General features: G+C 50.5%; 2 protein-coding genes across 2 annotated transcripts; both read left to right on the forward strand.

The window, feature by feature from the left end:
* The first annotated feature begins 5,572 nt into the window (after positions 1-5,572).
* On the forward strand, positions 5,573-7,684 carry LOC136551689 (uncharacterized). The gene has a single exon (XM_066543232.1). The coding sequence runs from the start codon at positions 6,040-6,042 to the stop codon at positions 7,384-7,386; it is 1,347 nt and encodes a 448-aa protein (XP_066399329.1). The 5' UTR covers positions 5,573-6,039; the 3' UTR covers positions 7,387-7,684.
* Positions 7,685-17,497: 9,813 nt separating this feature from the next.
* Positions 17,498-19,601, forward strand: LOC136551690 (uncharacterized). The gene has a single exon (XM_066543233.1). The coding sequence runs from the start codon at positions 17,957-17,959 to the stop codon at positions 19,301-19,303; it is 1,347 nt and encodes a 448-aa protein (XP_066399330.1). The 5' UTR covers positions 17,498-17,956; the 3' UTR covers positions 19,304-19,601.
* Positions 19,602-21,418: the final 1,817 nt, after the last annotated feature.

Genomic DNA, 21,418 nt, shown 5'->3' on the forward strand with positions numbered 1-21,418 from the left:
TTCAAGGAACTGAAAAATGCAAATTTTCACCGGCCTTTACTCATTTCTGGCATTTCTTGTTGATGACATTTCTTGGAAACGCCTGGTTTTATGTGTACAGGAAGTTACGTACTAAAATGAGCTGTAAAGTGAGAGCGGCCTTTACACGAAGTCCTAATAATAGGTCATCTTGACTTACCTATGGACAAAAGTAGAGAGCGAAATGTACTCTATGCGTGAGATTCTACTTTAACTTAGGTTTGTTTGGAACACAGGTATTCTATAGAAATTGCGTAAAAATTGAAATCAGTTTAATTTCACACGAAAAACGTAGGAATAGAAAAAAATCTCACGTTCCATATAGGGCCTTAGGAAGCAATTTATATGTGATCCAAATAGGATCTATGGCCCTGTTCGTTTCACTGAAAATTGGCTTATGCTGATTTGTTGTGAGAGAAAAACATCGTTCGTTCGCTGAAAAGTACCTAAGTAGGTCCCAACCTCTCTAAAACGATACAGTACACTAACCTTTCTAAGCTATATGTCTATTTATTATAAAAAAACCACTGCTTGTGTTTTTATCTGATTTTCTCGACAAATAGACCGCGGATATTACTTTCCTTGTATGTCTATATAATAAACGCTGGTCATTAGAGAAAACAGTTAGGTATTCAAGCATCCTTGTGTAATTTTGTTATTGCAAAACGTACATAACTGAAAGGTAAAAATCCATATCAATCCAAGTCACTAGCTCCACGTGCATGACTTCGCCAAGTATTAACCCCCAAGGCCCCAAGTGGCAGCAGGTTTCTCCTATCCGATGTGAAACAGGAACCGGGGAAAGCCAGGTTGCAGACAGGTACAGATCCCACGGCTGACGGCTTCCTCCGAAGCGCAGACGAAAGGGCGCTCCCGGGCCGGTTGCTATGTGCTATCGGCACAAGTTGCACTGTTTCTGGAAGGAATTCTCACGCGTGCGCAGCGGGTTGCGCTGAACTTCTGGTGACCGGGACGCGTAGGAACGCATGAGCCGCGCACTGTATTCTAGTTGTATTCTATCCTGTGATTTTGACGAGCCCCGTGCGTCTCGTCACTCGTCGGCATCTCGCGCGCCGACGTTAGCGCGGGACTAGTTGCAGGAGTAACTTTGGAGCCGTGTGACACGCCTCGCCATCGGAATGGTTAACCGCGCCGGCGTTGATTGAGCCTACTACAGGCTTAGCTTTGCGACTTTTAAACCACTGACGAACGATACTGCTGTTTTTACTTTTACCGCGTGGCAGGAACATTCGTTGTTTACAAACGCTGGCCGGCAGCGACGTGAAGCTGGAGGCCATCGTTCACTTGCTTCAAGTAAGTCTACTAGTCAGTTGACCGCCGGCCGGGTCTAATGCAAAAGCTTAGCTACGTGTGAACAGTGGTCATGCCGTCGCGCGCCCAACATCCAGTTGTTGCGAGTGCGCGTGACGAGCCCATCAGGGCTGCCTCTCCTCCTGGCCTGGCGGACGGTGTGTGCAGCAGCCTACAGAGATGCGCAAGATCGACACGAGGTCTCTCGTGCGCCCGAGCATGGGCGGGCGCGCACGTTTCCGCGACCGAAAAATCGGCCATCGCATGCATGATCTATGATAGATTATACTCCTTGGCGGATAAAAAAGTTGGCTTCCCAGCCGCGGCCAAGCCAACGACAGGACGGGCGCGAGGCTTTGGGGCTGCTCAACCGCGGAATCTCTTGATCCCAATGCAAGGGTGTAGTGTAGAGGCACGCGGTAGCAGTGACCGTAAATACTAATAAACACCCAGATTTTTCATTATGGCTACGGTAACAGTTAAACTTTATTTTTAAGTGTATATAAGAGTAAAAATCTGAAATAAAAAAGTATAATATTCTATCTAAATCCTTTTAGCATATTGTTCTCTAGTGATTTTAGTCAAAGCAACTGACGCTCAGAGATACATGGAGTCTCATAGAACACTAAAACAAGAGTATAGTTCTTATACCAAATCCGCTAACCACCCAAAAATCTTAGACATGGCACACAATTCAACGTTTTAGGATCATACCAAAAAGTATATGGATCGATGAAAGAATATCGGCGTTAAATTGTTAGGTACAACACATGCTACAGAATTTAGCACCTCCAACCGTTAATTAATTATGTCGGAAGCCTAATTTTATATCCACGGCCATCGGCTATGAGATTGACAACCCAGAGTTAATATATCACCATGAGGAGTGTCTATGAGCACCCTTATCGGCCTTTGTAAATAGTAACCACAAATTGACCTCCTACTAATCAAATCAATTCCTGCAATGGTAATCTCAATGTGGCCATCATTAAAGTCATTGCATGTAACAGTTGCGAGGTGCCCAGCGATGGAGCATAGAGCCCTAAAGGGCTGTGGCTGTCTGTGCTAATAGCTATGGGTTCAGTTCTGCTAAACTTGCTAGCTGTGGCTACGGCGTCGGTTAAAGTGACCTTAGTAAAATACTATACCAACAGCGTATCAACCTTCACCTTTATAGAAGTGAACGATCCCTAAATTGATTAGCATTCCTCATAAGAAAACAAAAGGTTTTTTTATAACATGGTATTTTTCTTTAAATAAATAATTTATAACATTGAAACCCCGAGGCTTGGATGATATATGTTTACTAACATAGAGGGAGGTCAAGAAGGATAGTACTACCTCTGTCCACAAAAGAACGCAATTCTCGCTTTTCGACGAGTCAAAAAATATAAACTTTGGTTAAATTTATATAAAAAGCACTAATATTCATGATATAAATAAGTACCATTAAATTAGTTTATAAAATATATTTTTATTATAAATTTATTTAAAGGTATAAATATTAATACTATTTATTATAAACTTGGTCAAATTTGAGTCAGATTGACTGACACGGATCGCATCATTGCGTTCTTTTATGAACGGAGGGAGTATATGGTAATGAGAGAGAAAAAAAAACATATCTTGGTCGGTACCAACTGTTACTCATCATGTTTCTTTTTAAAAAAAATAGTGACTCATCATGAGAGAGTATAGTATGCACATACGTCCACCATGGACAAGAACCATTGAGATTTTGATGGCATACAAAGCTCGTTTGCAGTTGCAGCTAGTGATCTTTCCTCCACGGTAGAAAAGAAACAGCCGGAATCTCATCGAAGGGAGACTCTAGAACTAGGGGACGAACCTCTCTACGCTAATCCTATCAAGGCATTAGGATCCCAGTTTGAACTTAGCATTAGGATCCCAGTTTGAACTTTTTGTCGAGCTAATGTTTGCCTAGCAGCACAGGTATTTCTCGGCAGTACTTTTCAGCAAATTAACATTATTAACCTAAGCTAAATTTCAGCGAAACCAACGGGTGGGCACTGCAAGCTAGCTACATTATCCGGTCGACGGAGGCCCGGGGACAAACTGGCGGTGGCGCAGAGTAGACGGAACAAGCCTGTGGATCGCTGCCAGTGGGCCCGTCGTCAGCTGCCGCGCACGCAGCCTTTTTCCTCCTCTCCTTTTCCTTTTCCCCCGGCGACTAGCGACGCTGTTCACCAAGCCTGGAGCCCTGGACACCAAGCGTTTTTTTTAAATTTTAACACTTTTTAAAAACTAATTTTAAATCTAACACGGTCGGGTTTTTTTTTTAACTAACACTTTTGGCCGCGCCTATTGCCCTGGCGCGGCCAAATGTCTATGCCGCGTCATGAATGGTGGCGCGGCAGAGGGCTGACGTGGCGGCGACCGGAATCGCTGACCGCTGACGGGGCAGGGTCTGCCGCGCCACCGATCTTGACGCGGCAATGCCGCGCCACTGAGCATGGCGGGGCGGGGCCAAATAAATATCGCGAGCGAGTCCCCCGCCCGCACGCACCCCTGCCCGCCCGCCCGCCGCCGCGCAGCGCCCCTGCCCGCATTGCCGCCGCCAGCCGCACACGCCCCGCCACTAGCGCCCGCGCCGGCCACGCCACAAACGCCGGCGCATCAAGGCCGCCCGTTCCTAAGGTACCTCCCTCTCGATTTCATGTTATTTTGATTATTATTGTTTTAGGATAATTAGTAATATAGGATAGTTAGGGTTTTATGATTGTTATTGATTTATGATAGTTGGTGATTTAGGATAGTTAGGTTAGTAAATTTGTTTGTGATTTACGTAGGTAGTTTTTAGGTTTGAGGTTAGAATTTTGGGTTTAGGGATTGATTAGGTATTTATTATTTAGTTTATAGTTAGTTATTTAGTTAGGGATTTTGGGTATAGATACTAGTTTACAAATGTCGGTACTTACTAATGTGTGATACGTCGATTTTGATGACTTCATAAAATTTCGTCAAATGCTTATATTCCTAGTGAAGTTATTTATGTTACTAGTGCGTGATATGTCTGTTAATTTTACTTTGAATATATACATGTGTTTTCATATTACATAACAAGTAGTTCAAAATTTGTAATGCTACATAATATTAATTTGAATTTTGTTAATTTGAATACTCTAACGCTTTGTTTATCAATTTGTAACAGGATGACCCCTCCTACGCAGCACCCGTTATACCCTATTCTTGAGGTGGAGTAATCGTGTGTATCATATACTTGCAGGGTACGAGCCGTACGCACCGTCGACGCGACCATACCGACTTGGCTACACTCCCAATGTGTTGCCAACAAATCCGAAGAGACAGAGGCGTCCGAGGGATCCTTACACTCTTGGGTCTTAGTTTGTTAGATCAAACGAATATTGGCGTCCGAAACTTGTGGGGTTATTTGGTTATGTTATGTCAAATTTATGTCAAACCAATGAAAATGTTATGTGGCAGCTTGTCAACTTGCGCACGGACTTCATTTATTTGCTTCATATTCGTTTCTATGCGTCGCGGCAGCACTGCCGGTGAGATTAAGTAACAACTAGTTCGGTGCCCGACGTCTTGCGCGAGGGGTCGAGGAAGCCGGGGTCCATGGTCGCGTCGCCGCCGATCCTACAATATGGGGTCAAAAGCCCAAGAAATAAGTTCCCTTAAAAAATATTCGTTTCAATCCGATCCAATTTTTCGTAATCGATTAGTTAACATGGTGGTTAACCGTATTATGAAAGACCGAAAAAAATCATTGCCTTATCAAATTCTCTATTCAGCCATGAAACTAATTTAACAAAAGACATAAACAAATCCACTATTGATTTTACGTCGAACAATGCTTAGAATAACTCCCACTATCGGTGCGACGCGTTCCGATTAAACCGTTCAGGTACCGCCGGACGAGCGGCGGGCACGGCGGCCAGGCGGGCTTGCTGCTCGGGCAGGCGGGACTGGCCGTGGGGTTTTATTCGGCTCTGCCGTGCCACGGATCAAGGCGCGTCACTGCCGCGCCAAGGTCGATGGCGTGGCAGGCCCTGCCCCGTCAGCGGCCAGCGATTCCGGTCGTCGCCACGCCAGCCCTATGCCGCGCCACCATATATGGCGCGGCACAGGCATTTGACCGTGTCAGGACAATAGACGCGGTAAAAAATGTTAGTTTAAAAAAAATCGACCATGTTAGATTTAAAATTAGTTTTCAAAAAGTTTTAAAATTAAAATAAAATTCCACCACGCACGCCCTCGCACTCCCGGGTCCCCGGCCGCGGCCAGCCAGGTCGCACTCGCGCACAGCAACAAACCAGACCAAACCAACGATAGCTTCCTCCGGGCCCGGCCCTCCCCCGAGCCGTCAGTCAGTCGCCGTCCCTTTTGCGGGAACGTGCTCCGAAGCAGCCGCCGTCTCCTCCCCTCCCCAGCTCCCCTCGACACCTCCTCCTCTCTCTTCCCTCCTCATCGATCTGCCCTTTTTATACCGCATCGCCGGTCCGACGCAAAGCTTCCCCTCTTTCTGCGTCTGCCACTCGTCCCTCCTGGATCAGCGAGTCCCGGAGTGGAAGATCCGGCCTTTTTAGCTGCTTGTGGTGGTGGTAGTTGGTTGTTTCTGGGGAGTTGCACCACCGGGAAGCGGGGCAGGAGAGGAGGAGGGGAACTGGGGAGGGTTGGTGGGTCTGCGGTGGCGGTGGCGGTGGCGGTGGCGGTGGCGTCGTGATGGACTCCGGCAACAGCGGGAGCCTCCAGTCGTCTAGCGGCGGCGACGACGAGTTCGACTCGCGGGGTGGAGGGGGCGTCGACTCCTCCCCGCTCTCCGCACTGCTCCGACCGTCTCCGTCCCCCTCGGCCGCCGCGTTCTCGCTCCATGGCTCCTACTTCGGCCTGCAAGAGTTGACGTCCGCGCCGCCTCCGCAGCAGCAGGCGGGTGCCTGGTCATCGGGGTCGTTCCCCGGCGCCTCGGGGCTGTCCTCCTCCTCGTCTCCGCGCGTCGGGCAACCCGACTCGGTCGTGGGCGGGCGCCAGCAGGCTGCTGACACGACCGTGGCGGCAGCGCAGGGGCAGGGGGCGGCGATGGGCGGCGCGCCCGCGCCGGCGGCGCAGCCACCGAGGGGGTCGCGGAAGCGGACGCGCGCTTCGCGGCGGGCGCCCACGACGGTGCTCACTACCGACACCTCCAACTTCCGCGCCATGGTGCAGGAGTTCACGGGCATCCCGTCCCCGCCCTTCGCCGCGGGCGTCGGGGTCGGGGTGGGGGGCCCCGCCGCGTCGCTCCGCACCCGCTTCGACCACATCTTCCCCCCGCCGTCGTCCTCCCTGCGCTCCGCCGCCGCGGACGCCACGGCCTCGCTGCCGCCGTACCTCCTGCACCCCTTCCCGCACAAGCTCCCGACGGCCGTGCCCTCCTCCAGTTTCCCGCCCTTCACGACGACGTCGTCGTCCACGCCGTCCTCATCCAACATCGGCGTCGCCAATGCCAATGCCGCCACGGGCACAGCCGCCACCGCAGCAGCACCGGCGTCCAACCCTGTCGTCGCGCCGACAGCGGCAGCCGGAGCGGCGGGCGACACCTTCCAGCAGCTGACGTCCTCGGCGCTTCTCCGGCTGCAGCAGGACCCCAGCAGCTACCTCTCCTTCCAGAACCTCCTCTCCTCGCAGCCGTCGTCGCAGTCCATTTTCGGCGCGGCGGCGGGCGGGTTTGGGCAGGCGTCGTCGAGGCTGCACCATCCAGCGCCGTCGCCATCGGATTTCCTGGCCAGCGTCGGCGGCAGCGGCAGCCTCGGCCTCACCCACGGCGGACTCTTGGGCTCCGAGGGCCTGCACTTGCACCACTCAAGGAGCGACGACGTCCACGGCCACGGCGGCGACGAGCTGTCGGGCGTGGTCGCGGCCGGCGCTTCGGGCGGCAGCTGCAAGCTGAACTACTCCTCCCACGCCGCCGGCGCGGCCACCTCGTCATCGGGCGCGGCCAGCGCCGACAAACCACCGGACGGCGTCGCTGGTGCTGCTGCCGGAAGGCCGGGACGAGGCGAGGGCCTGGATCCGTGGATTTGTACATCGGAGTAGGGATGCATGCTGCGTGCGCCTCGGTGGCTTTGTCGTCCTGTGAGCTGTGCGTGCCATACGGGGGCTACGGAGACGAACCAAGCCAAATCCGCCATGCATGAGCATGACAAACAAAGGTCTGATTAGCCTTTATACCTTTTGTTACTTATTAATCACTTCTTTGCAGAGGCAGTTATCGTAGCCCCTCCCCTTTGTACATTAAAAACCTCATCATCTTGCTTCGGCTTGATCTCACTCACTAGATTCTTGAGTTCTCACACACGATTTAGACGTGCAAATGAAATAATGCCTTCCCTCATAGATACACTGTCGTACCCAGAGAGAGAAAGAGAAACGCATGGTGCAACCGTGCAATTTCAATGCCAAAGCAAAGCAGCTCCTGCTTGTTCTCTAGCTAGCTACTAGTGCTCTCCGGCACTGTGCACGAGTCGAAGCTGCAGTTGCTGTCGTCGAGCTCGCCGATGGACGACTCCGTTTTTGGTGCGTAATCCCGGGGCCCCGGTCCCAAACATGAGTGCATGCAAACAAGTAATCCCCACCGGCGGCGGGCCGGCAGCGATTGGCGGCGAGATTTCCGGCGCCAAGTTTGTTTCTCCCCTCCGGTGTCCGGTCACAACCGTCGAGACTGGCTACGAATTTAGTTGCTCCACCGGTCCCAACCGTCGCTCACCAAACTGCTATGCATACGTATGATATATATGCATACAAATTGGGTGAGCGCAGAGCGATCGAGGCGCTTCAGAGGAAGCGATCGACGGCGACTGCAAGGGAAAGATGGATCGCTTGCTACAAAAAAAAGTCGAAAGCGATCGGCGGTACGGTGGCAGTCGCCTACCGGCTTCGGATCGGATTGATTCCTGGATGGAAGCGAAGTAGCTAACGCTAACCACCCCACTCTTGAGACCGCCATGAGATGAGAGCGATCTCGATGGAGAGGTGGAGGAGGAAGACGAAGATGGTTCCTGACTGGTGGGGGGAGGGGAATTAGGAGGGGTTGGGGAGGAGACCAACGAGAGTATGTACGTGTACCTTCCCCGGGCGGGCTGACCGTGTTCGCCGCGGCATGCATTAAAAAAAGATGGCGCCATGTGACGTGCCGTCACGGTCTTAATCAACCCGCGATCCTCAACCAGTACGTACACGCTCAAGCTACTCCTTAGTACAAGTAGCGGTCACCTTTTTTTTCCCCTAAAAAAGATAACTGTATGTCTCCGGAATCATCTGGTTTCACATTGTTGTTCAGCCATACTAACGTTTTAGCATAATATTCTAGCCAAAGTTTTACGGTTACCTGTCATGAAAGCGACACCAATTGTTGTTTTCTCCCTTTTGACAAAGCTAATCATCTATCATTACGTGTGCAACTTTTGAGAAGGAGAACGGGTGAATGAATGAGTAATCCTGGAGCTCGAGATGATTAGGCACTGCATTGGTTGGATCAAGGGCAGTGATTACCTGACGAAACCAGGGCCTAACCCTAAACGATCGCCAGATGTAAAGTAAAGCGCGAATCTGATTGATGCAACGAGCGACGGCATGATTAGCTCGTCCGCAGACCGCAGAATGCAGCAGATCCATCTCCCTCGCTAGCTCCTTTCACCGTCCCGCCCGGTGGTTCGGCTGCAGTGCTGCGTCGTCCGCGGACCAGACTAGCTAGTGGTAACATGTGAACCCCCCTCGCTGGAATCATGGTCTCGCCCATTTGCAGGGAATAACTCTGTTCTGCTGCAATGATGCCTATTCTTATCTCTCTGTCTCTCCCTCCCTCTTGCTGCTGCTGCTGCTACAAACAATGCATTGCATTGCTGGTTGCTGCGCTCTGGCGAGGTGATGATGACGGTGATCTCTCGCACAGGACCCTGATCCTGGCCGAGTGGCCGCGTGAAATTTCGAGCCACACCCAAAAGTTAAGGGGCTTTTCAGAGCCCGAACGCAAGTCTGGCCGGCAAACACCAGTCCACTCCACAGGCCACGCCACTGCTCCTGCTCTTCAGCTCTTGACCTGAGCTGCTGCTGGCCGGACGGACGCCGGACGGGCCGTCATATTTTCCGTGCCAAATTAAGTACCCGCTGAATCACCATTTTGCCGTGGCAGATGGCAGCTGGAGAGGGTTTGCAGTGGCAGTTCTCTTTAGCGCCTTCGCCATTTAGGAGCACCACGTATTAGATAATTAGGTATTTTTATGGTCAATTTAATCCAGAAATAAAACATCAGTGGATTCGTGACGACATATATGTATATGTGTATATCACTAACAAACGCTACAACATATAAGTATTACATACACATCAATACAGTAAGTACGCAAAGTACAGTAATCACAGAGTTAAGAGTGTACCCAGCGGAGGGTCTCATGCCGAGTGCATCGGAGGCTCCATTCGCACCAGACATAGTGCGTTGCTCGAAGTCGTGGACCACAGTTGATGCAGAAAGGTGTTCGCAGTGCAGTCCTATGAACGGTCACCAAGAAGAAGACACATTGCTTATCCTCGAGCGATCACCAGGAAGAAGACATCTGCGACGTGGACGAGCAGTCGCGGAATCGCCCCCTAAAAACCTAATCGCCGCACACCCCGTGCAAGGTTCGCAAACGAACGAGGGTTCCGGAGGCACCTGCTCTCCCGTTGCTCCGTGCGCGCAAAGATACGGGACGGGGAAAACCAGAGACGGTAACTGATGCAATCAACTCGCCCCCACCATAAAAGAGAGAAACTCCCGTAATTATGAGGATTAAGTGACAAAATCTGGCCATGTCCGCCCGTCCGCCTGCCTTCCACGCCCACGGCCCGGCCCGGCCGACGGCGGCGCGCGCGCGTGGCACTTCTGTCTCCTTTTCTCAGCTTCTCAATTAAGATGGATAATTTTCAACCAAATAAGCTAAGTCAGCGTTCAGTCAAAATCCAATACGGTATTAAACCATACAACGCTCAATGTTATAGACCATAGAGTTTTATTTGATTTATTAAATATTATACGGGCCAAGCCCATAATATATCCAACAATCCCCATTAAACTCTAGGGTTTGTAACAAAGTCGTCTCAGAAACCACATTTATTTTATATACCAATGTTTCGATGGAGACCGTTAAGTTGAACATCCATCTAGAGCAATAGTTTCACTCAGTCACAACTGAACATTAGACTAATCCTTAAGTTGACAGTTTTGTATGAGGTGAATGTCACTAAAGTTCTTAGCTGATACTAGGTTGTAAAAGGTATCCCCTCTATTTGAAGCATATAAGTCATACTCCAGTGCCTTTCATGAGTATTTAGAGATCACTCAAATCTCATAGACTGTGACCAGCAGTCTAACTCATATAGGTGTGTTCCTCAAAAGATGTTCTGTAGGACAATATCTTTGCTTTAGCAAGCCACTTGGAACACATTAAGGTAAAAACTAACCTGCTTTACAGAAAGGAAAGATATGCATTATGAATGAGTCTTACTAAGGATCTTTCCTCATATTTTACTACTAGCTTGTTTCATCATCCTACTTCACGGGATCTCCAATCACATAGAACATGTTACTAAATTTCATGTGTGTCTCAAACCCATCTCTCTCGATGCACTTTCTATCACATTTGCGTGACAAACCCTTAGTGAATTGATCTGCTAGATTGTTAGACGTGTGAACATAGTCCAACGTTATTACTCCGAAGTTTCTCAATTTTTTGACAGATTTTAGTCGTCTCTTAACATGCCTTGTGGACTTCATGTTATCCTTATAAGTGTTAACCTTCGTAATCACAGTCTGGTTATCGCAGTTCATAGAAATAGTCGGTATGGGTTTTTCAACAACCGGTAAATCCATAAGAAGATCACGAAGCCACTCGGCCTCAGAGCCAGCGATGTCTAATGCTGTGAGTTCTGCTTCCATTGTAGACTTCGTTAAGATAGTCTGCTTGCAAGACTTACAGGAAACAACAACACCTCCAAACAAAAACACATATCCACTTGTGGCATAAAGCTCATCAGCATCAGAGATCCAATTGGCATCACAATAGTCTTCCAGCACCTTCGGGTGTTCGGTATAACGAATACCATAGCTCATAGTGCCTTTTAAATAGCGCATCACTCTTTCAAGAGCACACCAGTGATCATCTCCCGGGTTTGACACAAACCGGCTCAGCTTGCACACAGCAAATAAGATGCCAGGCCTTGTTGCACTAGCAAGATACATGAGCGAACCAATGATATAGGAATATCTCAATTGATCCCTTGCTATTCTTCGATTTTTTTCTCAATAGCACACTAGGGTCATAAGGTGTAGGAGCAGGTTCACAATCACTAAACTCAAAGCGACTCAGCACCTTTTCCACATAGTGGGATTGTAACAGAGTTACCCCACAATCACCTTCTCTCAGAAGCTTGATATTAAGAATAACACCAGCCTCTCCTAAATCTTTCATTTCAAAATTATTAGATAAAAATTCCTTCACCTCCTCAATCACTTTGAGGCTGGATCCAAACATCAGTATGTCATCAACATATAAGTATAAAATAACTCCTTCACTCCACCATAACGATAGTACACACATTTGTCAGTTTCATTCACAACAAAGCTAGCAGATGTTAGAGTTCTGTTGAACTTCTCATGCCACTGCTTAGGAGCTTGTTTTAGGTCATATAATGACTTTAATAATTTACACACCTTGCCTTTTTGACTATTTGCTACAAACCCATCTGGCTGATCCATATAGATCTCCTTCTCTAACTCTCCGTTTAGGAAAGCTGTCTTAACGTCAATTTGATGAACGATAAGACCACAAGAGGCTGCCGGAAAAGCAAAACTCGAATTGTAGTCAATCGGACAACCGGTGAATAAGTATCAAAGAAATCATCATATTTCTTTTGAGTATAACCCTTGGCCACAAGTCTTGTCTTGTACCTCTCGATAGTACCATTATGCCTAAGCTTTTTCTTGAACACCCATTTGCACCCTATATGCTTGCATCCATAAGGACGATCAACTATTTTTCAAGTTCCATTAGACATAATAGAATCCATCTCACTCCGTACTGCTTTCTTTCATAAGTCAACATCAGGAGAGGAATATGCCTCTTCAATGGTCGTTGGTGTGTCATCCACAAGGTAAATAATATAGTCATCACCAAAAGACTTTGCAGTCCTCTGTCTCTTAGTTTTTCTAGTGACCATAGTGCCATCCTCCTCAGGATTTTGCATATAGGGTTCCTCAATTTGTTCTATCGGAGTAAAATTTTCATGCTCATTGAAAATTATAAATCATGACCAGTCGTGGTAGGTGCATTTTTTTATAGGAAATTCATTCTGAAAAAATATAGCGTCTCTAAATTCCATAATTATATCAACAACTATCTCGGAAATACTAGAATTTATAATTAAAATTTTATAACCCACGCTGTGAATAACATGTAAAAAAACACAATCAGCAGTCATTGATCCAAACTTTCACTTTTTGTCTGTTGACACGTTCACCTCACTTTTTGTTTGTTGGCACGTTCACCTAGCACTGCCAGGGAGCTTCATTCCGATTGTAGCCCACTGCCTGCTCACACAGAGTTGAATGCTAAACTGGACTTTACTCCTTCCCGTACTTCAGTCGTGTCGCAGATCACATTTATTTATTTACGCCCCTGTTTAAAGCACATGGTACTTGCAATGGCACACGCTGTTGTCGATTGCCGACGTGCCTTCGCCGGGCAGCAGCGCACATTCACGCCAACTGTTCACGCCGTCCGGCGTCCGTCCCGTTGCCATTCACGCCGGTCCTGAAGAGCCGCCCGCCGCGTACGGCTTCCTCCGCGTAAGCCACTGGTCACTACCGCCGCTGGGCGCGCGGCGGGCTCAACAACATACCGTAGCCGCACGGCGCACGCACCGGCCCAGGTCCGTGTGAGTGCTGAGTAGGGCAGGCGCGCGCGGCGCGGTACCAGCGTCCGTACGGCGTGCCAACCCCGAGGGGGGACAGGCTGGGTGGGGGAGAACACAGAAGGGAATAGTCGCCGTCGCCGGGCGCCCGGTCTGGCGCTGCGTACGATCGGTTCAGCGACAGGGGCTGCCTGCCACCAAAACGCAGAGCGGCAGTGCATGGAGCAACACCGCATCCATCGGTCGCCGCCTCACCGGAGCCACCGAGTACCTTTCAGCCTCCTATCCACCGTTCAAACAGAATCTATCGGCTTAAATAAAAATTCCATCTCTCCTCATGGGCCGGGCCACAAGGGCACAGCTCTCCGTACTATACGCCGCTGCGCGCCACCGCTGCGCTGCTCCGCCCGCGTTGGTGCTGCATGCAGGGCCTCGTGCTGTTGGTGTCCTCCCGCGCCACGCGCCGCCGCTGCTCCGCCCGTGCTGGCGCCGGTAACAGTTAAACTTTATTTTTAAGTGTATATAAGAGTAAAAATCTGAAATAAAAAAGTATAATATTCTATCTAAATCCTTTTAGCATATTGTTCTCTAGTGATTTTAGTCAAAGCAACTGACGCTCAGAGATACATGGAGTCTCATAGAACACTAAAACAAGAGTATAGTTCTTATACCAAATCCGCTAACCACCCAAAAATCTTAGACATGGCACACAATTCAACGTTTTAGGATCATACCAAAAAGTATATGGATCGATGAAAGAATATCGGCGTTAAATTGTTAGGTACAACACATGCTACAGAATTTAGCACCTCCAACCGTTAATTAATTATGTCGGAAGCCTAATTTTATATCCACGGCCATCGGCTATGAGATTGACAACCCAGAGTTAATATATCACCATGAGGAGTGTCTATGAGCACCCTTATCGGCCTTTGTAAATAGTAACCACAAATTGACCTCCTACTAATCAAATCAATTCCTGCAATGGTAATCTCAATGTGGCCATCATTAAAGTCATTGCATGTAACAGTTTCGAGGGCCCAGCGATGGAGCATAGAGCCCTAAAGGGCTGTGGCGTCTGTGCTAATAGTATGGGTCGTTCTGCTAAAACTTGCTAGCGTGGCTACGGCGTCGAGTTAAAGTGACCTTAGTAAAATAATATACCAACAGCGTATCAACCTTCACCTTTATAGAAGTGAACGATCCCTAAATTGATTAGCATTCCTCATAAGAAACAAAAGGTTTTTTTATAACATGGTATTTTTCTTTAAATAAATAATTTATAACATTGAAACCCCGAGGCTTGGATGATATATGTTTACTAACATAGAGGGAGGTCAAGAAGGATAGTACTACCTCTGTCCACAAAAGAACGCAATTCTCGCTTTTCGACGAGTCAAAAAATATAAACTTTGGTAAATTTATATAAAAGCACTAATATTCATGATATAAATAAGTACCATTAAATTAGTTTATAAAATATTTTTATTATAAATTTATTTAAAGGTATAAATATTAATACTATTTATTATAAACTTGGTCAAATTGAGTCAGATTGACTGACACGGATCGCATCATTGCGTTCTTTATGAACGGAGGGAGTATATGGTAATGAGAGAGAAAAAAAAAACATATCTTGGTCGGTACCAACTGTTACTCATCATGTTTCTTTTTAAAAAAAATAGTGACTCATCATGAGAGAGTATAGTATGCACATACGTCCACCATGGACAAGAACCATTGAGATTTTGATGGCATACAAAGCTCGTTTGCAGTTGCAGCTAGTGATCTTTCCTCCACGGTAGAAAAGAAACAGCCGGAATCTCATCGAAGGGAGACTCTAGAACTAGGGGACGAACCTCTCTACGCTAATCCTATCAAGGCATTAGGATCCCAGTTTGAACTTAGCATTAGGATCCCAGTTTGAACTTTTTGTCGAGCTAATGTTTGCCTAGCAGCACAGGTATTTCTCGGCAGTACTTTTCAGCAAATTAACATTATTAACCTAAGCTAAATTTCAGCGAAACCAACGGGTGGGCACTGCAAGCTAGCTACATTATCCGGTCGACGGAGGCCCGGGGACAAACTGGCGGTGGCGCAGAGTAGACGGAACAAGCCTGTGGATCGCTGCCAGTGGGCCCGTCGTCAGCTGCCGCGCACGCAGCCTTTTTCCTCCTCTCCTTTTCCTTTTCCCCCGGCGACTAGCGACGCTGTTCACCAAGCCTGGAGCCCTGGACACCAAGCGTTTTTTTTAAATTTTAACACTTTTTAAAAACTAATTTTAAATCTAACACGGTCGGGTTTTTTTTTTAACTAACACTTTTGGCCGCGCCTATTGCCCTGGCGCGGCCAAATGTCTATGCCGCGTCATGAATGGTGGCGCGGCAGAGGGCTGACGTGGCGGCGACCGGAATCGCTGACCGCTGACGGGGCAGGGTCTGCCGCGCCACCGATCTTGACGCGGCAATGCCGCGCCACTGAGCATGGCGGGGCGGGGCCAAATAAATATCGCGAGCGAGTCCCCCGCCCGCACGCACCCCTGCCCGCCCGCCCGCCGCCGCGCAGCGCCCCTGCCCGCATTGCCGCCGCCAGCCGCACACGCCCCGCCACTAGCGCCCGCGCCGGCCACGCCACAAACGCCGGCGCATCAAGGCCGCCCGTTCCTAAGGTACCTCCCTCTCGATTTCATGTTATTTTGATTATTATTGTTTTAGGATAATTAGTAATATAGGATAGTTAGGGTTTTATGATTGTTATTGATTTATGATAGTTGGTGATTTAGGATAGTTAGGTTAGTAAATTTGTTTGTGATTTACGTAGGTAGTTTTTAGGTTTGAGGTTAGAATTTTGGGTTTAGGGATTGATTAGGTATTTATTATTTAGTTTATAGTTAGTTATTTAGTTAGGGATTTTGGGTATAGATACTAGTTTACAAATGTCGGTACTTACTAATGTGTGATACGTCGATTTTGATGACTTCATAAAATTTCGTCAAATGCTTATATTCCTAGTGAAGTTATTTATGTTACTAGTGCGTGATATGTCTGTTAATTTTACTTTGAATATATACATGTGTTTTCATATTACATAACAAGTAGTTCAAAATTTGTAATGCTACATAATATTAATTTGAATTTTGTTAATTTGAATACTCTAACGCTTTGTTTATCAATTTGTAACAGGATGACCCCTCCTACGCAGCACCCGTTATACCCTATTCTTGAGGTGGAGTAATCGTGTGTATCATATACTTGCAGGGTACGAGCCGTACGCACCGTCGACGCGACCATACCGACTTGGCTACACTCCCAATGTGTTGCCAACAAATCCGAAGAGACAGAGGCGTCCGAGGGATCCTTACACTCTTGGGTCTTAGTTTGTTAGATCAAACGAATATTGGCGTCCGAAACTTGTGGGGTTATTTGGTTATGTTATGTCAAATTTATGTCAAACCAATGAAAATGTTATGTGGCAGCTTGTCAACTTGCGCACGGACTTCATTTATTTGCTTCATATTCGTTTCTATGCGTCGCGGCAGCACTGCCGGTGAGATTAAGTAACAACTAGTTCGGTGCCCGACGTCTTGCGCGAGGGGTCGAGGAAGCCGGGGTCCATGGTCGCGTCGCCGCCGATCCTACAATATGGGGTCAAAAGCCCAAGAAATAAGTTCCCTTAAAAAATATTCGTTTCAATCCGATCCAATTTTTCGTAATCGATTAGTTAACATGGTGGTTAACCGTATTATGAAAGACCGAAAAAAATCATTGCCTTATCAAATTCTCTATTCAGCCATGAAACTAATTTAACAAAAGACATAAACAAATCCACTATTGATTTTACGTCGAACAATGCTTAGAATAACTCCCACTATCGGTGCGACGCGTTCCGATTAAACCGTTCAGGTACCGCCGGACGAGCGGCGGGCACGGCGGCCAGGCGGGCTTGCTGCTCGGGCAGGCGGGACTGGCCGTGGGGTTTTATTCGGCTCTGCCGTGCCACGGATCAAGGCGCGTCACTGCCGCGCCAAGGTCGATGGCGTGGCAGGCCCTGCCCCGTCAGCGGCCAGCGATTCCGGTCGTCGCCACGCCAGCCCTATGCCGCGCCACCATATATGGCGCGGCACAGGCATTTGACCGTGTCAGGACAATAGACGCGGTAAAAAATGTTAGTTTAAAAAAAATCGACCATGTTAGATTTAAAATTAGTTTTCAAAAAGTTTTAAAATTAAAATAAAATTCCACCACGCACGCCCTCGCACTCCCGGGTCCCCGGCCGCGGCCAGCCAGGTCGCACTCGCGCACAGCAACAAACCAGACCAAACCAACGATAGCTTCCTCCGGGCCCGGCCCTCCCCCGAGCCGTCAGTCAGTCGCCGTCCCTTTTGCGGGAACGTGCTCCGAAGCAGCCGCCGTCTCCTCCCCTCCCCAGCTCCCCTCGACACCTCCTCCTCTCTCTTCCCTCCTCATCGATCTGCCCTTTTTATACCGCATCGCCGGTCCGACGCAAAGCTTCCCCTCTTTCTGCGTCTGCCACTCGTCCCTCCTGGATCAGCGAGTCCCGGAGTGGAAGATCCGGCCTTTTTAGCTGCTTGTGGTGGTGGTAGTTGGTTGTTTCTGGGGAGTTGCACCACCGGGAAGCGGGGCAGGAGAGGAGGAGGGGAACTGGGGAGGGTTGGTGGGTCTGCGGTGGCGGTGGCGGTGGCGGTGGCGGTGGCGTCGTGATGGACTCCGGCAACAGCGGGAGCCTCCAGTCGTCTAGCGGCGGCGACGACGAGTTCGACTCGCGGGGTGGAGGGGGCGTCGACTCCTCCCCGCTCTCCGCACTGCTCCGACCGTCTCCGTCCCCCTCGGCCGCCGCGTTCTCGCTCCATGGCTCCTACTTCGGCCTGCAAGAGTTGACGTCCGCGCCGCCTCCGCAGCAGCAGGCGGGTGCCTGGTCATCGGGGTCGTTCCCCGGCGCCTCGGGGCTGTCCTCCTCCTCGTCTCCGCGCGTCGGGCAACCCGACTCGGTCGTGGGCGGGCGCCAGCAGGCTGCTGACACGACCGTGGCGGCAGCGCAGGGGCAGGGGGCGGCGATGGGCGGCGCGCCCGCGCCGGCGGCGCAGCCACCGAGGGGGTCGCGGAAGCGGACGCGCGCTTCGCGGCGGGCGCCCACGACGGTGCTCACTACCGACACCTCCAACTTCCGCGCCATGGTGCAGGAGTTCACGGGCATCCCGTCCCCGCCCTTCGCCGCGGGCGTCGGGGTCGGGGTGGGGGGCCCCGCCGCGTCGCTCCGCACCCGCTTCGACCACATCTTCCCCCCGCCGTCGTCCTCCCTGCGCTCCGCCGCCGCGGACGCCACGGCCTCGCTGCCGCCGTACCTCCTGCACCCCTTCCCGCACAAGCTCCCGACGGCCGTGCCCTCCTCCAGTTTCCCGCCCTTCACGACGACGTCGTCGTCCACGCCGTCCTCATCCAACATCGGCGTCGCCAATGCCAATGCCGCCACGGGCACAGCCGCCACCGCAGCAGCACCGGCGTCCAACCCTGTCGTCGCGCCGACAGCGGCAGCCGGAGCGGCGGGCGACACCTTCCAGCAGCTGACGTCCTCGGCGCTTCTCCGGCTGCAGCAGGACCCCAGCAGCTACCTCTCCTTCCAGAACCTCCTCTCCTCGCAGCCGTCGTCGCAGTCCATTTTCGGCGCGGCGGCGGGCGGGTTTGGGCAGGCGTCGTCGAGGCTGCACCATCCAGCGCCGTCGCCATCGGATTTCCTGGCCAGCGTCGGCGGCAGCGGCAGCCTCGGCCTCACCCACGGCGGACTCTTGGGCTCCGAGGGCCTGCACTTGCACCACTCAAGGAGCGACGACGTCCACGGCCACGGCGGCGACGAGCTGTCGGGCGTGGTCGCGGCCGGCGCTTCGGGCGGCAGCTGCAAGCTGAACTACTCCTCCCACGCCGCCGGCGCGGCCACCTCGTCATCGGGCGCGGCCAGCGCCGACAAACCACCGGACGGCGTCGCTGGTGCTGCTGCCGGAAGGCCGGGACGAGGCGAGGGCCTGGATCCGTGGATTTGTACATCGGAGTAGGGATGCATGCTGCGTGCGCCTCGGTGGCTTTGTCGTCCTGTGAGCTGTGCGTGCCATACGGGGGCTACGGAGACGAACCAAGCCAAATCCGCCATGCATGAGCATGACAAACAAAGGTCTGATTAGCCTTTATACCTTTTGTTACTTATTAATCACTTCTTTGCAGAGGCAGTTATCGTAGCCCCTCCCCTTTGTACATTAAAAACCTCATCATCTTGCTTCGGCTTGATCTCACTCACTAGATTCTTGAGTTCTCACACACGATTTAGACGTGCAAATGAAATAATGCCTTCCCTCATAGATACACTGTCGTACCCAGAGAGAGAAAGAGAAACGCATGGTGCAACCGTGCAATTTCAATGCCAAAGCAAAGCAGCTCCTGCTTGTTCTCTAGCTAGCTACTAGTGCTCTCCGGCACTGTGCACGAGTCGAAGCTGCAGTTGCTGTCGTCGAGCTCGCCGATGGACGACTCCGTTTTTGGTGCGTAATCCCGGGGCCCCGGTCCCAAACATGAGTGCATGCAAACAAGTAATCCCCACCGGCGGCGGGCCGGCAGCGATTGGCGGCGAGATTTCCGGCGCCAAGTTTGTTTCTCCCCTCCGGTGTCCGGTCACAACCGTCGAGACTGGCTACGAATTTAGTTGCTCCACCGGTCCCAACCGTCGCTCACCAAACTGCTATGCATACGTATGATATATATGCATACAAATTGGGTGAGCGCAGAGCGATCGAGGCGCTTCAGAGGAAGCGATCGACGGCGACTGCAAGGGAAAGATGGATCGCTTGCTACAAAAAAAAGTCGAAAGCGATCGGCGGTACGGTGGCAGTCGCCTACCGGCTTCGGATCGGATTGATTCCTGGATGGAAGCGAAGTAGCTAACGCTAACCACCCCACTCTTGAGACCGCCATGAGATGAGAGCGATCTCGATGGAGAGGTGGAGGAGGAAGACGAAGATGGTTCCTGACTGGTGGGGGGAGGGGAATTAGGAGGGGTTGGGGAGGAGACCAACGAGAGTATGTACGTGTACCTTCCCCGGGCGGGCTGACCGTGTTCGCCGCGGCATGCATTAAAAAAAGATGGCGCCATGTGACGTGCCGTCACGGTCTTAATCAACCCGCGATCCTCAACCAGTACGTACACGCTCAAGCTACTCCTTAGTACAAGTAGCGGTCACCTTTTTTTTCCCCTAAAAAAGATAACTGTATGTCTCCGGAATCATCTGGTTTCACATTGTTGTTCAGCCATACTAACGTTTTAGCATAATATTCTAGCCAAAGTTTTACGGTTACCTGTCATGAAAGCGACACCAATTGTTGTTTTCTCCCTTTTGACAAAGCTAATCATCTATCATTACGTGTGCAACTTTTGAGAAGGAGAACGGGTGAATGAATGAGTAATCCTGGAGCTCGAGATGATTAGGCACTGCATTGGTTGGATCAAGGGCAGTGATTACCTGACGAAACCAGGGCCTAACCCTAAACGATCGCCAGATGTAAAGTAAAGCGCGAATCTGATTGATGCAACGAGCGACGGCATGATTAGCTCGTCCGCAGACCGCAGAATGCAGCAGATCCATCTCCCTCGCTAGCTCCTTTCACCGTCCCGCCCGGTGGTTCGGCTGCAGTGCTGCGTCGTCCGCGGACCAGACTAGCTAGTGGTAACATGTGAACCCCCCTCGCTGGAATCATGGTCTCGCCCATTTGCAGGGAATAACTCTGTTCTGCTGCAATGATGCCTATTCTTATCTCTCTGTCTCTCCCTCCCTCTTGCTGCTGCTGCTGCTACAAACAATGCATTGCATTGCTGGTTGCTGCGCTCTGGCGAGGTGATGATGACGGTGATCTCTCGCACAGGACCCTGATCCTGGCCGAGTGGCCGCGTGAAATTTCGAGCCACACCCAAAAGTTAAGGGGCTTTTCAGAGCCCGAACGCAAGTCTGGCCGGCAAACACCAGTCCACTCCACAGGCCACGCCACTGCTCCTGCTCTTCAGCTCTTGACCTGAGCTGCTGCTGGCCGGACGGACGCCGGACGGGCCGTCATATTTTCCGTGCCAAATTAAGTACCCGCTGAATCACCATTTTGCCGTGGCAGATGGCAGCTGGAGAGGGTTT

The sequence above is a fragment of the Miscanthus floridulus genome, chromosome 4, assembly GCF_019320115.1.
Source record: "Miscanthus floridulus cultivar M001 chromosome 4, ASM1932011v1, whole genome shotgun sequence".
NCBI classification, from domain to species: domain Eukaryota; kingdom Viridiplantae; phylum Streptophyta; class Magnoliopsida; order Poales; family Poaceae; genus Miscanthus; species Miscanthus floridulus.

Coding starts and splice junctions, on each gene's coding strand:
- LOC136551689 (XM_066543232.1), top strand. CDS start 6,040: ATGGACTCCGGCAACAGCGGGAGCCTCCAGTCGTCTAGCGGCGGCGAC.
- LOC136551690 (XM_066543233.1), top strand. CDS start 17,957: ATGGACTCCGGCAACAGCGGGAGCCTCCAGTCGTCTAGCGGCGGCGAC.